This window comes from Megalobrama amblycephala, linkage group LG2 (genome assembly GCF_018812025.1).
Source record: "Megalobrama amblycephala isolate DHTTF-2021 linkage group LG2, ASM1881202v1, whole genome shotgun sequence".
Taxonomy (NCBI): domain Eukaryota; kingdom Metazoa; phylum Chordata; class Actinopteri; order Cypriniformes; family Xenocyprididae; genus Megalobrama; species Megalobrama amblycephala.
The window spans coordinates 3,554,450-3,581,886 of NC_063045.1; the positions used below are offsets into that span (position 1 = coordinate 3,554,450).

The 27,437-nt window shown below is 37.1% G+C and overlaps 1 protein-coding gene across 49 annotated transcripts in view; it reads right to left on the reverse strand.

Annotated features, from left to right (window-relative positions):
* Positions 1-27,437, reverse strand: part of ptprsa (protein tyrosine phosphatase receptor type Sa) — a 224,388-nt gene that overhangs the window by 94,822 nt on the left and 102,129 nt on the right. For all 49 annotated transcript variants that reach the window (XM_048182139.1, XM_048182140.1, XM_048182155.1 and 46 more), the window contains 2 exons: positions 15,966-16,111; positions 14,779-14,920 (listed from right to left, as the gene is read on the reverse strand). In XM_048182139.1, coding sequence (XP_048038096.1) covers positions 14,779-14,920; positions 15,966-16,111 — 288 coding nt within the window. The remainder of the gene's footprint in view (positions 1-14,778; positions 14,921-15,965; positions 16,112-27,437) is intronic.

A 27,437-nucleotide genomic window follows, 5' to 3' on the forward strand; every position in this document is an offset into this window, starting at 1 on the left:
AAAAATAAGGTGGAATATCATGCATAATACTAAATATAAACTCAAATATAATGTATTTTACTAAAATAAGGCCAAATATTATGTATAATCATAAATATAAGTCTATATATCATACAAAAAATACTAAACATAAGCCTAAATACTAAATATAAGCTCAAATTTCATATAAAATACTAAATATAAGCTTAAATATAATACAAAACACTAAATATGAGCCCCAAAATAATGTATAATACTAAATATATGCCTAAATGTAATAGAAAATACTAAATATAAGTCTAAATATCATAGAAAATACTAATTATAAGCTAAAATATCATGCATAATACTAAATAAGACTAAATATCACATAAAATACTAAATATAAACCTACATTTATTGTTTATTTCTAAAAAATTAGATTAAATAATAGATAAAATCTTAAATAAGCACAATTATAAAATATACAAAGCCATTTAACCTTTTATAACACCAAATATAAAGTAAAATTATCATGTATAATACTAAAACTAAGGTGGAATAGTATGCATAATACTAAATATAAGCCCAAAAATCATATAAATGACTAATTACAAGCTCAAATTTCATGCATAATACTAAATATAAGTTAAAATATTAGAAAAAAATCTAAGCCCAAATATCATTTTACCTTTTACCAAATATAAGGCACAATACTCATGAATATCATGTATAATACTAAAAATAAGCCAAAATATATAAAATGCTAATTATTATCCCAAATTTCATGCATAATACTAAATATAATCATAAATATTGGTTAAAATCATAAACATAAGCCCAAATATCAAGTACCAAGTCATTTTACCTTTTCCCAAATATTAGGCAAATTATCATGTATAATGCTAAAAATAGGTAAGGAGTGTAATCGCTCCGGTCCAATATCCTGACTGAAAGACGAGGGGAAACTGCCTTCCTGCGTTTCTTTATTTGCTTGGTTCCGGACGGGCCGAACTACAGGAGACCAGCAGACCCTTACAAACGCTCAACGCCAATGAGGCCGTTTCCATTCCTGGACTCATTTCCTGCTCTCGCTCGCTCCAGTCGGCCTCGTTAGTAATGCGAGGTGCGTGCGTAACAGGACGTCTCGGCAATCCTTCAATACATTCATGTGGTTTTCTTCCAAATAAAGCCCTGATAAATGAAGGTAACACACTGACAATGCTGTATTATGTGGACGAGAGGGAAATACTGTTAAATAGAGACTGTTACCAAGGCCATTTGGGCAAATATACTTTAAATAAATAGTAAATTAATTAATTTACTTATTAATTTAAAAGTACATTTATAGATCATGGTGACAGTCTCTATATTTTAATATATAATAAATAAAATTACATTCTAAATAATTTTTTGTACATCAAGCATATTTGCAAAAAATATGCACTTAAACTGATTAAATATTTTCAAATTCTAAATGTACATTAAGGATGTTTACAAAAAATGTGCTTGTTTTGAAAATAAAACAACAAAATTAAGTAAAATTAAATTAATTTAGAATTTTACTAATTCTACTAAAGTACATGTACAGCTAAAAACCTACTGGATGAATTTGCTCTTTATTAAAGAAAGAAAGAAAGAAAGAAAGAAAGAAAGAAGCTGTGCATGAGCATTTCATTCTGTGCGCTTTTAGCTGAGCATCTAATTACAGCAGAGCTGCGTCCACAGACTAAATGGCCCAACAGGGCGCTTTCTTGGGGAGGATAAATGGAAAAATGCCTTAATGGAGCCATTTTTATTATTGCACTTAATTGCAAACGCAGCTTGGGAGGGCGCCGGCGTTCGTGGAAGTGAAACTCGAGCGCAAAGCACCGAGTCTATGAACTGGAAAAGAGCATGTCACACATTCGAGGGGAATAACAAGCATTTGAAGAAGTGACTCATCTGTCTGTCTGGATCCTTGCAGTTCCTTCGCGTCCTAGAGCGACGAGTAAACCTGGTGCCACGGCTTTGCCCACGCAAACGGTTACCGGCTACGATTCGGCCTAAAGTTTGAAATGAAGACGTGTACGCTTGAGGAAACAGATGCTCATTTTGCATGGTCTAGTGCCAAAGCCGTCTAAGACAGTGAACGGCAGAGGTCTGAGGAGACACAACATCACGAGATGCTCTTTAAATATTTACAGCTGCTGCGGAGGAGGACAGTTCGGCCCGGGCGACCGAGATCTGTAACAGAGTCAAACATCATCCGGAGAACGTTCACATGATGGTCTACAGGATCACCAACACGTGTCCAGTCTTAAAGAGACTTTCTGATGGATGGCTAAAATCACAAGAGGGAGGAAAACAAAGCGTTTCTCTGAATTATGTGTTTATTTCTCACAACTCTGAATTTTTTTCTTGCATTTGTGAGAAATAAACTTGGAATTGCATGACAAACTCATAATGGTTAGAAAAAAATCATAATTGCAAGATATAAACTCAAAAACCTGAGAAATAAAGTCAGAATAGAGAGAAATAAAGTCAGAATTGCGAAATATAAACTCAGAAATGCAAGAAAAACTCTGAATTGTGAGGAAAAAAACAGAATTGCGAGAAATAAAATAGAAATTGTGAAAAATAAAGTCAGAATGATGAGAAATAAAGTCAGAATTATGAGAGAAACTCAGAATTGTGAGAAATAAAGTTTTAATAGCAAGAAATAAACTCAGAATGGAGAGGAAAAACTCTTAATTGTGAGAAATAAACTCGGAAATGTGAGAGATAAAGTTTGAATTGCAAGAAATAAACTCAGAAATGCAAGAGAAACTTGGAATTGCAAGAAAAAAGTTGGAATTGCAAGAAATAAACTAAGAAATATGAGAAATATACTTGGAATTACGAGAAAAACTTGGAATTGCAAGAAAAAAAACTAAGAATTGTGGGAAATAAACTTGGAACTGCAAGAGAAACTCGGAATTGTGAGAAAAAAGTTGGAATGGCCAGGAAAAACTCGTAATTGTGAGAAATAAACTCGGAAGTGTGAGAGATAAAGTTTGAATTAACTTGGAACTGCAAGAAATAAACTCGGAAGTGCAAGAGAAACTCGGAATTGTGAGAAAAAAGTTGGAATTGCAAGAAATAACTTTGGAATTGTGAGAAACAAACTCAGAATTAAAAGGAAAAACTCGGAATTGCGAGAAATAAAACTAGGAGTTGTGAAACAAAGTCAGAATGATGAGAAATAAACTCGGAATTGTGAGAAATAAAGTTGGAATAGCGAGAAATAAACTCAGAATTTTAAGAAAAACTCAGAATTATGAGAAATAAAGTTTTAAAGCCACACATTTGCATTGATTGTATTACAGTATTTTAAGACTAATGCTACCAAAAATAAATACAATACATTTTATTTAAAAAACCTAATTCATATTTAATTATCAAATAGTGAGAGCCTTTTTGATGATCTTTGCAAAGGCAAGTTTGAGAATTATTCTTTGCTAAAAAATAATAATTGACTTAAAAAAAAAAATATGCATGGTTTTCTACATGTACGTCTTTTTTATAAATAGTACATTCAGCTAAATTCATCCTGAATGAAACTGCTATTTATTTAAAATAATAATAATAATAAAATATATGAGAAATAAATCCTGCTGCACGACAACAAAGAAACGACGACTTCAGTGTCCAACAGAGGAGAAGAACATGATCTGGGAAAGCAGAACTTGAGAGCAACAAATGTACGAGAATTTGACTATTTACGGCTCTGTAAAAGCTAAAACCTGAAGGTCCGTCTCATCATGTCCCGCGGGACAAAGTGGCCCTCCTTGAGAAGGGATCAGCAGTGAGAGCAGGAGCACCAAACCCCTCCAGAGACGAGCGTCCCGTCCGCTCCCCGTGCCCAATCAGGCTTGATTACGGCTCTACGGGTTCACAGGATCAAAGCATCCGAGTGCCATAAACTCGTCTCCGCCAATCTCCTCAGAGCGCCTCACTCCGAGGCCGAGCGTGCGCTGTGTGCGAATTCACATCTCCGTCTCCGTTCCGAAAGCCCAGGATGAAGAGCGGGAGCGGGAGATCTGAACGGTCAAACTCAAAATCACAGACAGAAACCCACAGCTGGATTCAGTCATGAATGTGGTGAATTCATTCGCTTGACCTCAGAGTTAAAATACTTCTGAAAAGTTTTTATAGTCAGCTAATGCTAATCCAGCGTCTTAAATTCATTTTCCCCCTAAAATTTAAAGGCACAAAGTGTGATTAATGATGAACTAGTGAGGTTTTAACATCAATATCAATAAAGGTTATTTTAAAAATCATGCTACTTTTTACTCTTATATAATCAACAATAACGTCTTACATAAATAATAAATAAATAATACATAAGTAATACAAGTAATACATAAATAATAAATAATTTGCTCTTTAATTAAAAAAAAATATATTTAAACTCTAAACCATTTTCTACATGTTTTTCTTAATTATTTTAATGAAAAAGCATTTATTTAAAAAAAAAAAAAAACACCCTTAAACTGTCTGAAATTTAAAACCACAAAATTACATCAAATAAATTCTAAAAAATTTAATAAATTCTAAATGTAATAAATTCTAAAAAGTGAATTAAAGTCATTTTAAGGCAAATGCGGATTCAAATAAATACAATCAATTTTGTGACAAAACTAATTTCTATTTAATGATTAAATAGTGAGATTTAAATACCAAAATCAATATCTATAAATGTTATGACAGGCAATATTCAACAATGTCTTAAAATATTTAATTTTTTTTCAACAGTAATTTGAATTCAAATCAGTATGAAATAAAATGCAGTCTATAGATATCTTTACACTTTAATTAAAAAAGACCATCCAATTACATTTTTATCAATGCTTAATTAATAAATAAATAATAAAAATGCTCTTTAATTTAATTCTGCATGTTAATTAAGCATTTTTTTTTTTAAAGAAAAAGCTTAAAAATTAAAAAAATAGCCTTAAAAATTTAGCCTTAATTTATTTTAATCTTTAAAAGTGAATTAAAGACATTCTTCGGCTAATGGCAATTAAAATTATAACAACCAATTTATTCATATTGATCAAATAGCAAGGTTTAATCACTAAAATCAATATCTGTAAATGTTAATTTAAAAAAATGTTTGTAACGTTCTGAAAGTTGAAGTGTGAGATCGTTATCATCACGTAAACAAACGTAATTGCGCAACGTCAGATTGACGGGACCGCTGAGGGCTCAAACAACACAAGCTTATGAACCCCATTTCAACAGCTGTCAATCATCTCTTGGTAACAAACAGGAAGTGTATGTCAGCGAGACGCTTACGACATCACAGGCTATATAATCAGACGTCAGATACTAAACGACTGTCTCCTGCTTTCAAACGCGCCGGACGATAATGGACTGCGCAGGCGACAGAGTCCGTGCATTTTGGCAGATCTTAACGCGGCTAAACGAATGCATTATGCATCGGGGAGCAGCTGAGAGCGCGCGGACGGGAATTGCTTTTGTTTATGAGAGGCGGACGCCCATAATGCACTGGGCAAATACAGCTGTATTCCACTCTAATCGAATCCCTGTCATCCGCTCCTTCTCCTTCTCTCTGATCTTCATTACTTCTATCACGCGCTGCTCCTTTTCCTCTCATTAGTGTAGCGTGTTTCACTTCCACGACTGAGAGATAAAGACAGAGACACTACTGAAGTCCACCCGCTTTAGTCACTGCAACACAATATTGCTATTCATTTCCACATGCTTTATCTTCTGGACATTTATTTATTTATTTTTTTGGGGTGGATGTACAAATGTCCCTTAAATTTAGTCAATATTTCTTCACATATTCATAAATTTACCCTGACTAAAATGGCATATCTTTTTAGACAACAAAAATAACATTTAAATAGTAAATAACACGTCAAATTGTCAAAAAGTAATTTTTTCAATGTCACGTTAATTTACTTTACCCTGACTATAATGCCATATCTTTTTAGATGACAACTGAAATATATATTAAAAAATATTGTAATTTAGATAAATTACAGATAAAAAAAAAATATTACAATTATACTTAATTATACTTAATTAGGCTATGTTAATATTTCACAACATCATATTCATTCATTTTAGTCCACTTTGTAATTATATGTTATAACTAACAATTTAAAAAAAAAAAAAAAAAAAAAAAAAAAATATATATATATATATATATATATATAGTTAATGAGGTTCGATTGATTAATATTAGTTTGGAAATTATCAATGATCAAAACACTTTAAAATGAACCTAGATTAATAGCTGATGTAAATTTGTACATATACTAATACAATAACATTTCAAGTCACATAAATTAGTATTATTTAATGAATTAACAATGAACAATAGTATAATTAATATGAAAGTAGATTAATAAATGGCATAAAAATACTGTTACTTCATGATACCTAACACATTAAATAATGTTAATAAATTGAACATTATTGTAAAGCGTTACCAAAGAAATAGAATAATGAATACACTATCAATACATTACTTTAATAATGATAAATAAATAATATAGCTGCAAGCAGCAATTACGGGGCCAAGCACAAAAGCGGCACAACAAGCCAGCCAACATGGCCGTGAGCATCAGACCAACTGCAAAAGTGAGCAATTAAAGACCCATTAGGATCATTTTAGGCAAAAGAGCTGAAAAATCACATATACAGTCAATAATCAATATTTACTGGTTTATCACTTTCCACCAATAGGTGGCGCTGTGACCAAATTCATGCGGTATGGTCAGAGTGAGTTGACAATGACAACCGACAAAGTTTGGTGTCAATATGTCAAAGCATTGCAGAGATACAGCTTCAAGAGTGGGTTTTGCATCATGCCTCCAATTCGTTGCTCCGGTATATGAAAACGATTTGACGCATCGACTTGAAATCCATAACTTTTTGTTGGCATGGTCTGAAGATGATACGGTTCTATTTTGGCAAAAATCGGAGCAACGGTCTAGGAGGAGTTAAAAAAAGTAGGTTTTTAAAGAAAAATAATATGGCGGACAGGAAGTTCAGCCGACTATGGCAAATTTGATATTTGTGTTCTCGGCATGACCCAAGGAATCAACTGAGACCAGTTTCATTACAATTGGTTAATATAGTCAAAAGTTATTAGCATGTTTGTAAATTTTGTTATAACTTTTGACCACAAGGTGGCGCTGGTCCGAAACCTCTCAGGCTCCTTCAGGGCATTGTCATGATGACTCATACCGAGCTTCGTATCGATATGCTAATGCGTTCATAAAATACAGCGTTTTAGCACAAAATTCAAAATGGCCAATATGGGAAAATTGGATATCATTCGACTCAACATGATGCCCAGAATCTAACGAGACCAAATTTTTGGTCAAACCCATCAGAAGTTATAAACAAAAATAGCCATTTTTCATATCTCCACTCCAGTAGGTGGCGCTGTGCCGAAACACTGCATGATGCCTCAGGTCATGCTTGTGATGACAGGTACCAAGTTTGGTCTGAATACGATAAAGCAGTGCAGAGATACAACTTCAAGAGTGTGTTTTGCATCATGCCTCAAATTCATTGCTCCGGTATACGAGAAAGCTTTGACGCAACGATTTGAAATCCATAACTTTTGTCAGAATCTTCTGATGATGATACGGTTCGATTTTGGTGAAAATCGGAGCAACGGTCTAGAAGGAGTTCGAAAAAGTAGGTTTTTAAAGAAAAACAATATGGCGGACAGGAAGTTCAGCCGACTATGGCAAATTTGATATCTCGGCACGACCCAAGGAATCTACTGAGACCAGTTTCATTACAATGAGTTAAAATAGTAAAAAGTTATTAGCATTTTTGTAAATTTTGTTATAACTTTTGACCACAAGGTGGCGCTGGTCCGAAACTTCTCAAGCTCCTTCAGGGCATTGTGCTGATGATCCATACCAAGTTTCGTAAAGATACGCTAATGCGTTCCTAAAATACAGCATTTTAGCAAAAAATTCAAAATGGCCGACGGCCAAAATGTCCGATATGGGAAAATTGGTTATCATTCGACTCGGCATGATGCCCCGAATCCATCGAGACCAAATTTATGATTTTTGGCCACCAGTAGGTGGCGCTGCGCCGAAACACTGCATGATGCCTCAGGTCATGCTTGTGATGATGTACAAAGTTTGGTCTGAATACGATAAAGCGTTGCGGAGATACAGCCTTATGTCTATTTTTGCAAGCACTACGTACAATTCGTTCACGTGTTTTACGAAAACGGTTTGAGGAATCAACTTGAATTCCATAACTTTTTGTCGGAATGGTCTGAAGATGATCTGGTTCAATTTTCATGAAAATCAGAGTAACGGCCTAGGAGGAGTTCGAAAAAGTACGTTTTTTAGAAAATTCAAAATGGCGGAAAATTTTTCATCATACAGTGCAATCGATTCGGCTTGACCCAAGGAATCAGAGGAAAAGTTTCTATTTTGTTTCTAGCCCTTACGGTTCAAAAGTAATTAGCATAAACATAAGTGCAAATTTGGACAGCTGGTGGCGCTAGAAGGATTGAGTTAGAGACTCCAAATTTGCTATGGACAAAGGTGAGACTGTCCTCTAACTGTGTGCCAAATTTCACAACTTTCCCGCAAGTGGTTCTATGGCCTGCCATAGACTTCAAGAGCGGAAGAAGAAGAAGAAGAAGAAGAAGAAGAAGAAGAAGAAGAAGAAGAAGAAGAAGAAGAAGAAGAAGAAGAAGAAATCTAACGATTACAATAGGTGCCTAAGCACCTTCGGTGCTTGGCCCCTAAATATTATAAAAATTAATATAAGTTCAATTTTTAAACAAAAAATGGTTAGAAACTGCACTGAAAATTACTTTCAATTTTCGCTAGCTAGTAAATTTCACAAATATTTACAAAAAAACATTACATTTTTTACATTTATTTTTAAGAAAGACAGAAATAAATGAAAATTATTTTTTTTGTATTATGAACTCCAATAATCTTTGTTTTATTGACAATTTTGAAAAAAAGAACGAAAAAAAATATCACAGTGCGTTTAGGATATTACGGAGCCCCGCGCATGACATGCAAGAAAAAAAATTAAGTCGTGCGCACAATTTACTAACGACACAAAACTCCAATACACGTTTTACCCAAATACTGGTTAAAATAGTGCACTTGTGACCATACCGCATGTGGTTGAGTCAATACTTAGTAAAAATGGAAAATAGATCTGCTTGAAAACACAGATAACCACTGAAACCACACTGAGCGATCTGAACGAACAGCTAGCCATCAGCCGCGTGTCTGTAACTCTACTCCATGTGCCCTGCTAACACAGGCCAGCGCTAATTACAGCCTCTTATTGACCCAACGGGGATCAGACATAGACAGAGAGATTATTCGCAGAGAAGAATCAATAGAAGAGCAGAAAGAGACTGGCTGGATTTGCTGGACCTTAAAGATGTGGCTCCCTAAAAATGGTGCTGCTTTTTTTTTTTAAGCACGTTAAACAATGTAATGGTAATGTAGCTTTAGCATTGTTCTTACGCCGTGCATCTAAGTCGTAGCCACATGCTGTGGAAGTAGCGGTCCGTGTCTAAGGCCTCCGGCGCACTGATGTTTTATAATGCACTTTTTGCTACTGGACGCAGGCGTTTCCACCGGAGAACAGCGGGAATGGTAATCAGCAATGCCTTTTTACTTCAAATCACTCATGGCGGGGCTGTAAGAACACACTGAGTCTAATACCCACAATCCTCCAGGGGCCGGGCATCCAATGCTGTGGTTTATCAGGTATGTGGAGAGACGTTTAACCCTGATCCACAAAATGGAGCTGGAGAAACCCAGCAATGCATTTCATAACCGGCCCACAGATATGTTTATGGGTCTTAAAAAATATGATTCAATATCAGAATAAATAGAGTATATATAAAAGAAGTGTAACGATGAGATATGAGCATCTCTGATCAGAGAAAAACACTTCAATCCAGACACAGAGAGACAAACGTGACATTGAGATTCCTCAAACTGTGCTTGAGTGCGACAAACGAGACAGGGACGAATTTGGAAATGGCTGCGCGAAAGCTGAGATTAAAAAATGGCTAATAAAAGGGGTTCTGCGGCGAGTGTCGGGTTTAGAACAGTCCAATTAAAACCGCGCAAGGAGCGACAGAACAAACGCGGCTCGTCCTGCAGGGTAGCAGCCAATTAAAAGCGTCTGATCAAACGGGCATGGGCTGCAGTGAGATCATCCTCTCTGGCGCTCTGCAGTGCTAACGAGTTCCTGCGCCCAGAGTTTGAAGGAGGAAGGGTCACAGCACGAACTCTGGAAGCGAAGGATGAGATTGGAGATGAGAAGAGGTGAAGAAAGCAAGACAAACTGCCAAAAAATAAGAACACAGTCTACTTACAACCTTCTAATAAGGTGCTGATTTAAGACATTCTTCATAGGCAGCAAGTCAAATAGTGCTCCTCACATTAGTATAAGTTTTCCATTAGCATATTGCTAAGCTAACAGCACTACACTTAAATAATCGTGGAAACATAGGGATGAACTGAAATTATCAAAAAGCTATTTTGATTTTTTTTTTTTTTACATGCAGACAAATTTGTAGTGCGACTGCTATCCAAAAATCACAAAAAGCGTTGTTACTTTTAACATGAAGCAAAGTCTCAAATTTAAAATCCTGCCGATTTTATTACAAAATTCCAACAATAAATATCCTTGTGGTGCCGTTTAATATGGCGTGACGGATCTGTGACAGCACGGATCAAGCAGCCTGTGAACCGATCATCTCTTTCTCTTTACTACTAGTTACAGCATGAAATAAACATGGATGAACATCAGAAGGTATATTGAAAGATTACAAATTAGCACTCAATCAGTGTTTCAACCCGAGGAAAGACGACAATTAAACAGCTTATAGGCTATACAATGTCAATTAACATCACATTTACCTCAAGAAAGCTATTCAATGCCCATAAATGCATTAGTTAGATAGAAAAAATAACTCTAGAGAAGAGCGTCTTGTTAAATATATGCACTGCATTCATTATATTTTAACTTAACTGTTAGTGATGTCTTCATAATTTAATGTATGTTTGAATAAATCTGTCATGAAAACAAGTTATTATAGGTAATTGTTGTTTAAAAGTTTATATTTTACCAACAAACTGGAGTGGAAACTGATAAAAAACTGATATAAAAACTTTATGTGCAATTTAAATGTTTTTACCTATTTGAGTGTTGATTATTACATAAGATTGAATAATTAATTGATTATTGGCCAAGAGCATCCAGATTTTTCAGTTTGGTGCATCCCTAAAATATACATAGCACACACAATTATTAGGTAGAATAGTTACTGGCCTTGTTCGCCATCTTGGATGGACTTTTTTTCCCCACTGAGCCTGGCGCAATGCATTCTGAGATTGCCTTATACACAAAATATACCCTGCGCTGCTGCTAACACTAGCCTAACTTCTGCAAAAGCCTTCACATCACAGCAAGATGCTGTCTAAAAAAGTATTGGGTTTTGGACAAGAGCTGATGTTTTGGAAAGGTGGTCTGACACCTTTGGATTTGGGTTGCACGATGCCAAACGCGTAGCTGTGCGGTCCAGCGTTACCATTTTGATCTTTTGTTGGCCAGCACCCTGAAGCCAGCATTCTCACAGCGTGACCAGGGGCAAGTTAAGGCCAGACACACCTGAATGTGTAAAGAAGTGTGCGAGCGTCTGACACCTTGAGGGTGTGAGCAGATGGCAAAACCTGGGCTGCTGTTGGTGTTGGACTGTATGAAGTGCTAGCTATGGGTCGGTGGTGAACAAGACTGCCAAGAAGGGCTCAAAGCCAGGGTCAGAATGAAGAGAAAAACAGCGAGGCTACAAGAGAAGAAAGCAGAGGAGGGGAAGAAAGGGTTCAACACCCGTAGTGACACAGAGGAGAAGCAGCGAAGGTTGCAGGTGTCTTTGCCTTGGTTTTCTCCGAGACTCCTCCAAGGACTCTCAGAGGACTCTGCGACGCGGTGGAAAAGCAGATGGCACATCTTAAGCATTCTGCTCACCGCTCTTGTGGGCAGCCAGAAGGCAGCTAAAAACAAACCTAAGCCCCTGGAAAGAGCACCGGCAGATTTACAGCAAAGCCTTTCTGTGTTGTCTCTGCCGCAGGCGGACGGACACACCCTGAAGACGGCAAGGTGACTGAGTACTTAATGAAGTCACCAGCTTCAGAAGTTGGTCAGGGACAAAATGAAAGAAGTGCCCGCTCGAGACCACAAATTGTGAGCATGATGGTGGACAGTTTAATTGATTCTGATGATGTCCACGCAGGCGCTCAGGAGCCGAGGCACTCTCCTTTGGGAGCGCATGGACACATGTGTCGGCCTTTGTACGAGTGCATGTGGGGCTTGCTCTTGTGATAAGGCTCGATGTAAATGCGGGCCCACAGCAGATGGGGATGAGAGAGCGAAGGGGGGAGCAGCCGTTTTTTTCCCCCTAGTGCTACCGCCTGTGTTCCTTCCTGAGCCACATGGGTCTTGCCAAAGCCAGGATTTTCATGTAAAACTGGGCTGCCTACAAAAACCCTCGGCTTGGGTTTGGGCCCAAGAAGAAGCCTGCAGGCTGCCTGCTCCAGCGCTCGGCAATGACAAGGCCTCAGCACACGGGGAACAAACGCATAACTCAATGGTGAAGACGACAGAGGTTCTGCAACCGACCAGGACGGATTTAGAGTTTCTGCAACTGTAATATTGGGACACATTCAAGTTAACCAGACAATGCTGGTCAAGGTTTGTGCAGTGTTTCTCAACTCCAGTCCTCAGGACTCACCTCTCAGAATGTTCCCTATTCATCATACTAAGAAGCTGATGAGTTGAATCAGATGTTTTAATTAGTGAGATATCTAAAACATTCTTGTAGGTGGGTCCCCAGGGGGATACGTATTACAAACTTAAGGCAGGTGAATCCAATCCTGTTTCCGGAGGGTCGCCTCCAGGCCTAATTAAACACACCTGAACCAACTTAGGGCCCTATAATTTCTGCGATCACGGAATCGCGGAATCCATTCATAAAAACGGAATTTACTATATAACGCGGAATGTCACGGAATTTGTCAAATTTTTGATGAATGAATTAAAAGCAGGTCAGTACACTTAAATTAAATCACGATATAGACTAGTGTCTGTGAATATTAAACCGCAAAAAGACTATTTAAACATGAATCCTGCATGCCTGTGTGACTCTGAAATGAATGACGCGAAAGCACAGTTTCATTTACCTCACACCGCCTCACACACAATCGCGCAGGCGCACGCACGCACGCTGAAGCACATGCGACGCTCGCGGTGTTTTCGGCCTCTGTCGCCTCAGTATATGAACGCACAAATTCATCTCCAGAGCTGCTCTGAAAGTCACTTCATCAGCATTTGAGAAAACTACCGTCATAAACACAGAGAAACTCAAAGCTCTAGGCAAACCGTCAAAATAAAAGTTCAATTTAACTTGACAAACATATTACTGTTCTACAGTAGAATTTAGATAAATTAATTTAACGATAAATTATTAAAATATATTTTTAAACAATAATCTCAGTGTTTCTTCCATGTTTTAATTTCAACAGTAAAGCTCTGTTGTGCAGCACATTGTTTGACAAAAAAGTTTAATTTCATGATTAAAAGATAAATTAAATGGTATGCGTTCATTTGATTGCCAGAAGAATTTAAATACACAACAGAACTTCTGAAAAAAAAAAAAATCATAAAAATATATTTTTTAATTAATAAATATTGTTGTTTTTAAGAATTCAATTAATTAGGACATGCTTTTTGATTATTAAAATGGAATTAAACCATTAAAATGGAATCCAAAAAATGGAATTTGGTAATTTGAGTGGAAAGAATAAAATGTTTATCACAGGGCCCTAAATTTTTTTTTTTTTTTTTTTTACTTTTATTAAATTGTTGGTAAATTGGACAAGATTCATTATTTCAATTAATTAGACATGCTTTTTGATTACTAAAATTTAATTTAACCATTAAAATGGAGTCAAAAAATAAATAAAACGGAAAAAAACGGAATCCAGAAAAATTAAAACGGAAAAAACGGAATTTGGGAAAAAATAAAAATAGTTGGCCCTACCAACTAATCAAGTTCCTCAGTATCACTACACTCTCAGAAAAAAAGGGGGGAAAAAAGTTGTCACTGGTGTGGTGCCCATTCAAAAGGTATTAATATGTACAATTTAGGTACTAATATGTACCCTTTGTGAGTAAATAAGGTACAATGTTGTCTCTTTTAAAAGTGTACTGCCCTGGTGATAGCTTTTGTACCTTTTTTTCCTGAAAGTGTAGACAAAGTCCCTTTCAAGGAAAGTCTGTTCAGTCAGCAGCCATATTTGCAGTGCTTCCAGGCAGCTATTTCAGGCATCCAAGACCAAGTCCTATCTATTTGAACGGGGGAATCCTGAAATCTCAAAAACTGCTTGCCGAACAAAATCTGACATGAGCTGTACCATAAATGTTGTTTCTTATGCTCAAATAGCATTAAAAAAGGTCTCCTAAGCACAAGTCTCAGGTTTCTGGAGGGAACCGGAGCTTCTAACGGCAGCTGCAGTGACGCAATGACTTGTGATTGGCTCTTTCTCTCTTTCAGGCAGGACGTATTCCGCCATATTGCGTGTTGCAGTTTCTCCCATTCCTAAGTAAGAGGAGCGAACTGTCTTTCTATATCTATAGTCTTTGGTGTAGAACCTTCCAGGCAGAGATACTCTGCAAGACGTTGGCCCTCCAGAAGCAGGATTGGACACATCTGACTGTCAACCCATATGACTGTACTCTTACCTCTAATGATCGACAGCGTAGCTTGCACACTGACTTCGCCTTCGCTGTTCTCCGCCACACACTCGTAGACGTTCTCGTCTCGAGGCGCCCGGAGAGGCTGGATCCTCAGGACGGCCCCCGCACCTTCGTCAAACTCTATTGTCTGTGTGAGAGGGATAAAGAGCGGGTTTGGAATATTTCATTGAAAAGCTTCATGGTAAATGTCATTAACAGTTGCCTGGTGATTAAAGAGACAAAAAAGGCAATAAATTCAATCCCAGAACTGGAGCGTTACCGATCCCAAGTGCCCGAAAGCAAGGCACTTAATTCCTGGTTGCTCTAGAGGGATTGGTCTTGGTAAATGACACATAATTGAAAAGTTTTAGATGCTGGTGTTCTCGCTTCCTTGGTCGACCAGCATCCCCAACTTTTAACTGAACCCTAAGTCTTTTCAGGTTATGCTTAGATTCAGTTAATTCTGATAAAAATTGTTGTGCTTCTATTTTAAGGCTCCAAAATATCCTGTAACATCTATATGATGCTGTGAGCTCAAATTATGCAAGAGAGTTAATTAGGCTCCTGCGGTGCTTTCGCATTTGATGTCATTGTAGCGAAACAGTCACACGAATCAATAGGGAATGACAAAGAGGAACGAGGCTTTGTAAGCCAGTGGCAAAACTCTCTTCATTTTCTTTTTTTGGTGAGTTTTCAAGGCTACGATAATGAGAAGCAGCCCAGTGATGGCACACTGTCCTAAGTGTGTGTAGATCAATATCAAAGCAAAGCCTTCAGGGAAAGCGAATTAATTCAAACCCCTCACGAAATGACTTTTAAACGAAACAAAGATGATAATTTGAGCTCGAGCATACTCTTGGGTTTGCGCCAACGAATGGATCGGAACTGCCAACGCATTTTTGTGTTCATCTTTTTTTTTTTTTGAGGGAAGTTTTTCATCTTTGTTGAATAGTGAGAGAATGGTTAAATGCAGAGCTAGCTTTAATTAAGATACACTAAACATCGATCAAGACACTACAGCTGCCAGCTGTGTTATGACAAAAGAATTCAACAAGCAAGGAAAATAAGACACAGACTAGCTCTGCTCAATACCCACAGAAGCTATGCTGTGTGCTTCATAAACACTGATTTGATGACATTTTGTGAGAAATACTACAGGAATACGTTTGCCCTTAAAGTGCTACCAGTCTTACCTCTATGCGTTGAGAGTTCACCCTCTTCCCTTTCTTGTTCCAGGTTACTCGTGGCTTGGGGTCACCTGTGGCTTGGCAAACGAAGGATACGACACCCCCGGAGACGCCGATCATGTTTTGAGGTCTTTTTGTAAACTGGGGTGCAGCTAAACAAGGAAACAGGCAAAATACTATTAGCATTTAGCTTCGAGCCTCATCACTATAACAATGTGTAGAAGGGAATACTTGCTTACTATTTTCAATTCTGCCTTCTATATCTAGTCAAAAACAGTATGCGAAACAGTACGCTAAAATTTACGCCAAATGTTTTAACATATTCAACATTGTTTTCAAGTAACCTCACCATGTTGAATTAGCATGTAACGGCTTTGTGCAAAAAAAAAAAAATCAGGGCAGTCTGGCCAAATGAGTCAAGAAAGAGAAAAATGCCAAGTTTTTTTTATTTAAATTAAACAAATGTACTATATTTTATTTCGATAATGTATTTTATTTAATATTTTGTATTTTAAGGGGATTTTATGGTACTAAATTATATTTACGCTGTAGTCATAATCTATTTATTGACTTTTTGAGCATAGAATTTTTGAATGCTTAAGAGCACAGACTTAATTTTGGTCTCTTTTCAAAGACGATACTTGGCAAATTATTGCTGAAGTGTAAAAAGTTTTAAAAAGTTAACTTTGCATAACTTTACGTTTACTGTTATGAAAAATGCACAAAAATATGTTAATTTTTATATGAAATATAAATATATAATATTTTCAAAAACACAATTTACCCTAAAATTGCAATAAAATCAAAGCCATAAATCTAAAAAAGTTGTGTTCCAAATTTGAGCTTGATATCTCAAAAAATGAGCTTTCAGTAAGATTTTGTTTGGACGCAATAGCAAAAGATGAAATTTGTCTCCAATTCATTTCCAATGTGCTCATTTTTGACCGTGACTATTTTTTTCATAATCTTTTTGAATCATGTACATGATTTTTTTTATGTCATTGTTCAGTGAAAAATGACAGAAGAGCACCAGAGGGTTCATTCATGTTCACACTGGAAATGGTGAGTCAAGATAAACGCATTGCATTGTGGGGGAAAAAAAACCTACATTGTTTGGCAAATAAAGCATGTCATACATTCAGTATATACAGAAAACGTACATACTGTGCATAGTATATACTGCAGAAATAGTAAGAGTTGCATGCTGCTAGTATGCTTTAAGTGAAGCTAACCCAATTCGTCACAAGGCCACTGTAACAGCAAATCAATTAAATTAAATTACAGAGTAATTGAACACACACCCACATACATGCAATTTAACAGTACTCAAAGTGCATTCGACCATAAAATAGCGAGCGAGAGGACTAGGACTGAAGTGGGCTAGTGACCTGTTCTGCTATGATAGAAATGTCGGCGAGAAACCGGCGCAAATGGAAAGTGCCTGTGTTTCAGCACGCCGGTAATTACACCACAGACAATGCGCACGTCGACGCCATTGTGAATAATTTATTAGCCATGTATAATAAAGTACCTGCAATTCTGCCACGATTTGAAAGCCCCTTGTCAGGTGAAGCATCCAAAACCCCACACACGTTTTGCATAAGACATGCCAGCTGTAAGCTAATGACATCCAGAGATGATTGGGACTGACAGTCGGTAACAACGGATCATTCTGCCTTCCTGTCGTGACTTAGCTATTCCAGCTTGGTCTGTCATTGCGCCTACCATTACTGCTTGTTCTTTGTGGATTACGCTAGTTTTGGAAAATAAAAATGTGTGTTTTTTCATCAGAACCCAGCACAGTTTGTTCTCAGCTCATCAAATTATCATGGCGTCTACCTCGACTCTTCTCGGTGGGCCTCCGCCGGCGCTCGCTTTTTTCTCTCCGAGGGGCAGTAGGTCAAGCTTGACACAACAAGATATGAGAAGAGGCTCTCTAGGGGAACATGCTAAAATCCAGAAAGCGTACAGATACGAGGAGATGATCAAACGGTCAGGCAAGCACGGCAAATTAATTATTAACCGCCCGTGGGCATGCAGGCGAGCCCCTGAATCTCCGGGTGCGGATAAACACACTTGAAGCGTTGAAGTTCCAGAGAGTGGAGAAGATGATGCCCGAGGTCTTTCTGTTTTATTCTGAAGTTACGAAAGCTCAGCTTTCAGAGTGCAAACGCACACAGGTCTACCAATTTAGTTGGTATGAGTCAATTTATTTGGTAGAGCAAAAAACACATGCTACAAGACGAGGGTCAGAAAAACCAGCCGTGAGTGATGGATTGACTAGCTCCCTACGGCTTAACCTCTGCGGTGCAGCCCGAGGTCACGCGTTCCCGCCGGCCACGTATCGACGCTTTACCCATGACGGTTGGCGGCCACATGCGACGGCCTGCGGCGCAGCGAGTTATGGATTTTCTGACAGCCGCGTCTGACGAGAGCTTGTGAGTGTAATGGAGAAGCTTTGACGAGCTGCGCTACTTCACCGGACAAAGAGGATCACTCGCACAATTAACCTTTCCACTAGCCGAGACTTACTTGTGTTTTCAGTTCACTTTGAAGGAGAAACGATACCAAATAAGCACGTTTTTCATCATCCTGCCGGCACAAACAGAGCACAGATGTGCCGAACAAATGCTGATATACATACATATACGTACATTATTTATTTTCATGTCTTTCTCACAGGCTTCGTCTCCTTTCAGACTCTTTCTCTGGCGTTAGGAACTGCAGGACTCTCGAAACGCTTCCAATAACACGATTCTGCCGCCTCCATTTGGTGAGTCTCCTATAATGGGAGGCTCGGGGTGATAGACGCGGTTAGATGACTAACACCATAATCAACGGAGTAAAAAAAAGCTTATAAAAAACAGCTCCATTATGCTGAGAATTAGAAAAATGCTGGCGCAAAAAAATGGCAGCCCATCAGGGGCGTTTTAGGAAAGGGGAGAGAGCATCACTTGCCGCCCATCTTGTTTAAAATAGCCACCTTTCAACCGCTGATTGAGGCTTATCTGAAAGGGTAAAAAGGCACATTTCGGTATCATATGTACTTTACCTCTGAAAAAGGCAATTACGGGGATCCCAGTGCCAGATAATGTCCTAAGTGGGTGTAATTTGAGAAATCAATGTGAGCGGCATGTTTCGGCCTAAACATCTGTAATGTTTCGACTCTACATACAAGTCAAGCACCTGCTCTTATAATAAAACAAGACCGGGTTTGACGCCAACATTATGGAAAGTGCGTTTGCTGTAATCCTAGATGCGAAGAAGGTCCTCACGCTCATCTTTAGACTCACAGCAACCCCAAAAAAGGTTGAGCTTCACCTGCTTGAACATGGAGATTTGTGAAATCTGCACCTTTAGCATCTGACCGGTAGCGATAATGTCTTTAATTGTGATGTTATTTGCTTTAGGGTCATTGACGAAAGTGTAAAAAAGAGATATAACTTTTATTAAGTGTTAACAATGAGATATTGTGGTTTTTATAGTCAATTAACACTGCTTTTTTCACTTGATGGACAAAATTTGTCACCAAAAATGTCATTCGGTTTAACCAAAATTTCGGTTTTACCAAATGACACTTTTGGTTATACCAAATGACGATATTTTCAGACAGGCTGATATCTAGCTAGCAAAAGGACAATCAAACATTTTATATTTAGTACAAGTTTTTAAATATTTCAACATTTTCCATGTTTTATAGCGGTTGCACCGAATGACCTGATGTTTCGGGACATGCGTATGAGCAAGTAATTTATCAAATAGTTAAAAGAGAGTTAATTACTTTGCTTCACGACCATGTGGTCCTTTGCAGGTGTCTGAATGATGTCACATCCTGTCACATGATCCTAACCGCATGACTTGATCCAAAATGTTCCCTTTATATCGGTTACTCCAAATGACATCAATGAAATTAATTTTTCCGCACATTCTTTCTCATAACAAAGCAACGACTTCTACACATAATTTTAAGACCATTTTGCACTATGTTGATATATGATGTTATAAAATCATGGCAGAATAAAATATATACATTTATTACATTTTAAGATATTTTAATCACTAATGAAATGGCTGTATTGGCCTTTGGACGGTTAAAACGAATGACCACTTCAAAATCTTTAAAATACCTTTATATGAAGCAAAATATAATTAAAACCTTTTGGATTCAATAGAGATCTAGCTGTACTACCTTACATACTTTGGACGTCATATCTTTGTTCTTTATTATTATTAAGGTCTTTGGACAAAAAAATGACCCGTCACGTCATTGACCCTTTAATAAAGCTAATAACTTCACAACTTTGCATGCAAAGGCATGGAATACATCGCATCGAACTGTTCAGGTCCTTTTCTGTCCTTTCTTGAGCTTGACATCTCTGGTCACTCTATTCTTGTAAAAGAGCAGCGTGAACGTTCGTCAAAACATCTCCTTTTGCGCTCTACGGAGGAAAAATAGTCATACGGGTTTGGAACGACATGATGCTATGATTTTTCCGGTCAACAAGCTACCTGTAAAAACCGTGGTGTTGTCCACTAACATACAGTACAGTCCAAAAGTTTGGAACCACTAAGATTTTTAATGTTTTTAAAAGAAGTTTCGTCTGCTCACCAAGACTACATTTATTTAATTAAAAATACAGTAAAAAACAGTAATATTGTGAAATATTATTACAATTTAAAATAACTGTGTACTATTTAAATATATTTGACAAAGTAATTTATTCCTGTGATCAAAGCTGAATTTTCAGCATCGTTACTCCAGTCTTCAGTGTCACATGATCCTTCAGAAATCATTCTAATATGCTGATTTGCTGCTCAATAAACATTTATGATTATTTTCAATGTTGAAAACAGTTGTGTACTTTTTTTTCAGGATTCCTTGATGAATAGAAAGTTCAAAAGAACAGCATTTATCTGAAATACAAAGCTTCTGTAGCATTATACACTACCGTTCAAAAGTTTGGGGTCAGTAAGAATTTTTATTTTTATTTTTTTGAAAAGAAATTAAAGAAATGAATACTTTTATTCAGCAAGGATGCATTAAATCAATCAAAAGTGGCAGTAAAGACATTTATAATGTTACAAAAGATTAGATTTCAGATAAACACTGTTCTTTTGAACTTTCTATTCATCAAATAATCCTGAAAAAAAATATTGTACACAAATATTTTGTACAATTGTACACATTAAATGTTTATTGAGCAGCAGATCAGCATATTAGAATGATTTCTGAAGGATCATGTGACACTGAAGACTGGAGTAACGATGCTGAAAATTCAGCTTTGATCACAGGAATAAATTACTTTGTGAAATATATTCAAATAGAAAACAGTTATTTTAAATTGTAATAATATTTCACAATATTACTGTTTTTTACTGTATTTTTAATTAAATAAATGTAGCCTTGGTGAGCAGACGAAACTTCTTTTAAAAACATAAAAAATCTTAGTGGTTCCAAACTTTTGGACTGTACTGTACGTTTGGTACAATCATAGACACAAACAAGGTCGTCTTTAGATTCACAGCAACCCCGAAATGACAAAAGAGATCTTAAGTGAAAGTCTTTGTGATGAACGAGTAAAACTAGAAGAGAAAGTCCTGGCGAGTGTCTGGAGAGGAAAAGGACTGCCGCAGGTTTAGCTTCGCCTGCTTGAACACAGAGATTTGTGGCCGTGTGCTCGACTGACTTCAGACCGACCGCGCTTCAATTGGACTCTCTCTTTCTCTCTCCGGCCACATGAAACCAACATGCCTATCGGTCAACAGATCTGACTTCAGACATCGCCATGGAAACACGCGACTCGGGCGTCTCTCACCAGTGGCGCTGGCTAATCGACTGCTGCGAAGGCTTCATCAGAAGATGCAGAAGACCAACAGTCCCAACCAGGAGAGCACGATTGAACATCAGACACCTTGAACATTTCATTCATTAATACAGTTTATTCACTATAGTTTAAAAAAATGGCAATAAAATATGACAAGATCTCAGAGTTAAACTGTGTCAGAAAAAATTAATGTTAATTATGTCATATAACACTTAAGCAAAACATGGTCAGGTCAAAGTGTGTGAATCATTTTTGGTTTCAAACTGTAATCAATTTTACTGGTAGTCACTGTATGAAGAATTTTTGGGTATAATATGTCACAGTTTACTTTATTTTGCTATCCTCACTTACAGAAATGAACTATAGTGTCCTGAACCCACTAGTAAACTCAGAAACGCAGTTGTGGAGCATCTGTGAGCAACTAAATCGACTCAAAAATGATTTTGAAACAGCTGGCAGTAAAGGTCAAATGTGGTTTTTGTACAGATGTTTTCATGAGGTCATCATTAACCATAAGCGGGTCATTTGGGTCTTAAGACAGCCCAGCATGACAGCGCCACTTGGGACTAACACACCGGTTCCTATTAGATAATGTCTTAAACATTAAAATAAAATAAAATAATGATTAATAATTCTAATAATAAAATCAAAATTGAGATTGTGTGAATTGAATTTTCAGTTTTAAAATAAAAAAAAAAAAATAAATAAATAAAATAAAATAAAATAAAATAAAATAAAATAAAATAAAATAAAATAAAATAAAATAAAATAAAATAAAATAATGGCATTTATGATTCATGCACCGGTTTCTTTAAAATAATGAGTTCAGTCATAAAAAGTATTATTAAAAAATTCTAATAATAAAAATTGAAAACAATTGAGATCTCTGAATTGAGATCTGTACCAGTTTCTCTAATGCGATGACTTTTCATTTTTAAAATAAAATAAAATATAAAATAAAATAATGATAAATAATTTTAATAATAAAAATCACATGTGCGATTGTAAAATAAAATAAAATAATGATAAATAATTTAAATAATAAAATCAAAACTGAGATTGTGTGAATTCAATTTTCAGTTTTAAAAAAATAAAATAAAATAAAATAAAATAAAATAATAGCATTTATGATTCATGCACCGGTTTCTTTAAAATAATGAGTTTAGTTATAAAAAGTATTATTAAAAAATTCTAATAATAAAAACAATTGAAAACAATTGAGATCTCTGAATTGAGTTGGGACTTTTGCTTCTCAATATTATTAGCTCAGAGCATCTCTTATTTTTAATCTGCATGTCAAAAATTGGCTCGTGCCTATTTTGTTTTCTCAAAAAATAAAGTAGAAAATAGGACTTAAACGAACAAGGGCTCATAAAGATACTCTATGCAAGTGCACAATCCATCAACAACAGGAAGTCTTGTCCTCTTCCCACAATTCTCCTGTCATATTACTACAATTACCGCTGATTATGATAGTTCAAGCCGACCCCAAAGAGCCATTTTTTTTCTGGAGAAGTCTGGATAAGAAAATCTTTAGCAGGTGCGGGGTGAGTAAGTCAAAGTCTACCGAGAGCTTTAGGAAATTAAGTTTAACAATAAGGCCAATTTTGCAACAGCCGGGCCACTGAGACGAGGAGGAAATTGCAACAATCTAATGTGATTTGCAGCGTCCTCGGGCGATTGGTACTTGTTGACAGGCCTCGCAAAAACGGACACCTGCAATCGCTCGAGGGTTAAAGTCCTCGGAGCGGACGGCACGGGCCGTGGGAATCTCAAATCATGAATATTCACAAGGAGATCATGATAAAATACACAGATATGAAGGGAAGGAGGCAAGCAGGATATACTGCTGAATAAAGAGCCTCACTAGCCAAGGAAAGACAACACAAACAGCATCATTATGTCAGTCAGGCTTGAATTCAATGGTTGACCGCTTTTAATTGTAGCCGTGACATCAATTATGCAAATGAGAACAATAAACAAACTAAAACGACTGGGTTCTGATCAAAAACACAAACAGAATCATCAAATATTCACTTCAGTACATGTAATACTGTCAAAGGCCTCTTGATTAACTGTTTATTCTCTCTCGTAAAGCGGAAAGAAATTCAAGTAGTCACCAAATTTGCTTGCAAACTGATCTTGGAGCCACAAAGAGAGTCTTTTGAATCTATGGACTCTGATGGGACTCTGGGAAAGGGCTCAGCTGGTGATGCAGGATCACGAATGTGACATGCAATAATCATTTTTGACATTCAGCAAATCCGAGCCTGCTAATCTGCTTCATGATTAATCTGTGCTGCTCAGGAAAGTGTGTGTGCGTCTATATATACAGCAGGTGGAGGTGACACGAGCCACAAGGCGCCATCTGCTGGTCAAATCGTCTAGAGGAGGATTTTAAAGAGATGAAAATGTAATTTACACACCATCATGCAACTGAAACCTACTGTTTTGTGGAAGATATTTTGATGGGTGTTCAAGCTGCTCTTTTCCATACAATGAAAGCATATAAGCAAAGCAAAAAAAAAAAAACATAATACTAGTCCAAACGACTATATTCCAAGTCTCCTGACGTCATATGATAGATTTGCATGAGAAACAGACAGAAAATCAAGTCCTTTCCAATGAATGTCTGAAATTCTCAATTGCGGAAATCTGCACTGTCTTTAATTAAGATTTATTTGTGTTTGAACTGTAAGCATATTGTGAATTTAAGTTCTTTCCATTGTAAAACTGAAATTTAATGTGTTTGTATATTCAAACTTGACACACAATAAATGCTTAGAGTGCCAACGTTTTTAAGTATGACAATATTCGCCTGAGCTAATAACTTGTCAACATATTTAGTTTAGTTGTACTTTATTGTCCAGCCTTGGCTGAAAATTGATCTTCGGCCTCGCTATACATACTGAAGGCCAACTGCATATGGCACAAAGGTTTGTTTATATATTGCTCTAGTTGCCTTCGATGTCGACAAAATGGAAATAGTTCAAAGGTATCATTATCTGGTCATCATTATAGGACACTGAAGGCAACTATTTCACATGCAAAGAGTTGCATACTGTCCAGTGCTTTCTGCTGATTCCCGAGCTTGACCTTTCTTAGTCACAATTCTTGGAAAAGAGCAGCACGAACATTTGTAGAAACGTTTCCTTTGGCGATCTACGAAAGCAAAGGTCACGGGTTTGGAATGACGTGAGAGTGAGTAAACGATGACAGGACCTAAAACTTTCACATTCAAACTTTACACGCAAGAAATGGCAGAAATCCGTACCATTAGCATCCAACTTGGAGCGCCAAGGTTATTAATTAAAGCAAACGACATGATAAAGTATAATAACTTTGCAAATTTCAATGTATTTTGCCTGCAAAGACTTCATATGGGAAAATGTTCGGTAACACTTTATTTTAAGCTCTTTTAACTAGTTGTTTATTAGCACGCATCTTACTAGAATAGTGACCTTATTTCTACATTCCTAATCCTACCCAATACCTAAACTTAACAACTACATTACTAACTATTAATAAGCAGTAAATTAGGAGTTTATTAAGGGAAAAGTCGTAGTAAATAGTTTATATGTGTTCCCTCTACTGAAGTGTTACTAATGTTCCTGTGCTTTTTTTTGTAGTTTCTTGAGCTTAACATGCCTTAGTCACAATTATTGGAAAAGAGCAACATGAACATCCATCAAAACATCTCCTCTTGTGCTGTATGAAAGAAATAGTCATGGGTTTCGATAACAAGATCCATATATTCCAAATCTTCTAAAGTTGCACGATATATTTGAGCGCAAAATCTCATTTGTACTTTCGCATATTTAAACTTGACAACACAAGAAACCGTGGAAATCTGCACCAACTTAGCATCCAACTCGTAGTACCAATATTTTTAATTACGACATTAATGCATTTGGAATACAATAAGTTTTCCTGTGCTTTTTCTTGACATGCCCTAGTCACACTTCTTGGAAAAGAGCAACATGAACATTTGTCGAGATCTCCTTTGGCGATCTACAAAAGAAAAGGTTGGGTTTGAAACGACATGAGGGTGGCTTGCTTAGTCGGGGACACTTGACATTTGACTTGACATTTGATATTCAACAGTGCTTTGATCTGCCTGCATTGACACTATTCTTTAATTTTTGCTGCACAGCAGCTCTTATGTACCAGTTATCAATGTGAAGCTGCTTTGACACAATCTGCATTGTAAAAAAGCGCTATATAAATAAAGGTGACTTGACTTGACTTGAATAAACGATGGCAGGATGTCTTTTTCGACAAACTAACCCTCCTATTCTGAAATATGATTTGTACTTTTGCATACTCAAACAGCAGAAATTAGCATCCAACTTGGAGCGCCAAAGTTATATACATCATTATTTGCTTTAATAAAGTAAACTTCAACATATTTTGACTTGGAATACAGTTTTACTGTGCATTTCTTGTAGTTTCTTGAGCTTGACATGCCCTAGTCACTATTGTTGGAAAAGAGCAGCACGAACACTCGTCAAAACGTCTCCTTTGGTGCTCTACGAAAGAACGTAATAAGGGTGAGTAAACGATGACGGGATTTATTTTTCGGCTACCTATCCTTTTAACAAGCAACCCGAAAGAACCTTGGTGTGCTCCACAGATGCCGCATTGAGCGGTAAAAATCAGAGATTTACTTTAGCAATCGAGCTGTGTTGGGGAGGTTAAACCGCAGCACTGTACAAGGCAGGTAATGAGGGACATTCAGGCGTTTTAGCTGATAACTTTAAAGAGACAAGGCGAGGGGGGGGGGGTTACTTTCCCTTAGGGGACTGAAATCTCTCACTTGGAAACTTCAAAGGGAAAATAAATTATTGAAATCGCTCTCGTCACTTTCTGCCCGAGTCAATCAAAGCGGAGGGGAGCTGGCAAGGGCGCAGGCTGCATGCGGACACTTAAGGAGATTGCTAAACGCTACAGCGTTCCGTGGCATGCCGCTTCCCGAAATATCCCGACGTAGCGAGCATCATTCTGAGGAATGACAACAAATAAGCCTTTGGCGGGATTCCTAATATAGCTACGGCCACAGGAAATCATTGTAGATTTCCCGCCATGCAAGAACATAAACACTCGAACTGAAAGAACAACACAAGCCTCCGTTATTGAGCAACGGTATTCTGAGGGAGCAGAAACACAAACGTGATTTTTATGGACCACAGCATTGTGCAGATTGTGGTGTACGGTTTCGACACGGGGTATTTTGGTCTGGTCAGCGCGGCGCTGGACAGGGTGTCTGGACGCTGGAGGTTTTTCAGGGGGGGAGAGGTTCAGATTGGGTGTTGTGTGGTTAGACGGAGGCACACCCAAGCTGAATGGACTGTTTTTAGAGCTCGTGTGGAGGATTGTGGGAATGTGGACCCCCATCTGACGCCTCATCCCAGATTGAAGGATAGAGACTAAAGTGCGGGTTGATATAATGCTTATACATACACTAGCAATCAAAAGTCTGGACACACTGTACTGAAACTGTTTCTCATGAGCATATGTATACTGCCTGGCCAAAAATAAGGTCACTGTTTGGATTTAAATAAGCAAATGCATGAGAGTGTATGACTGGATCATTATTGCAGTGATTATTATGTTTCTAGCATGTTATATGTTTGGCAGCAGTTCTTCTAACCCT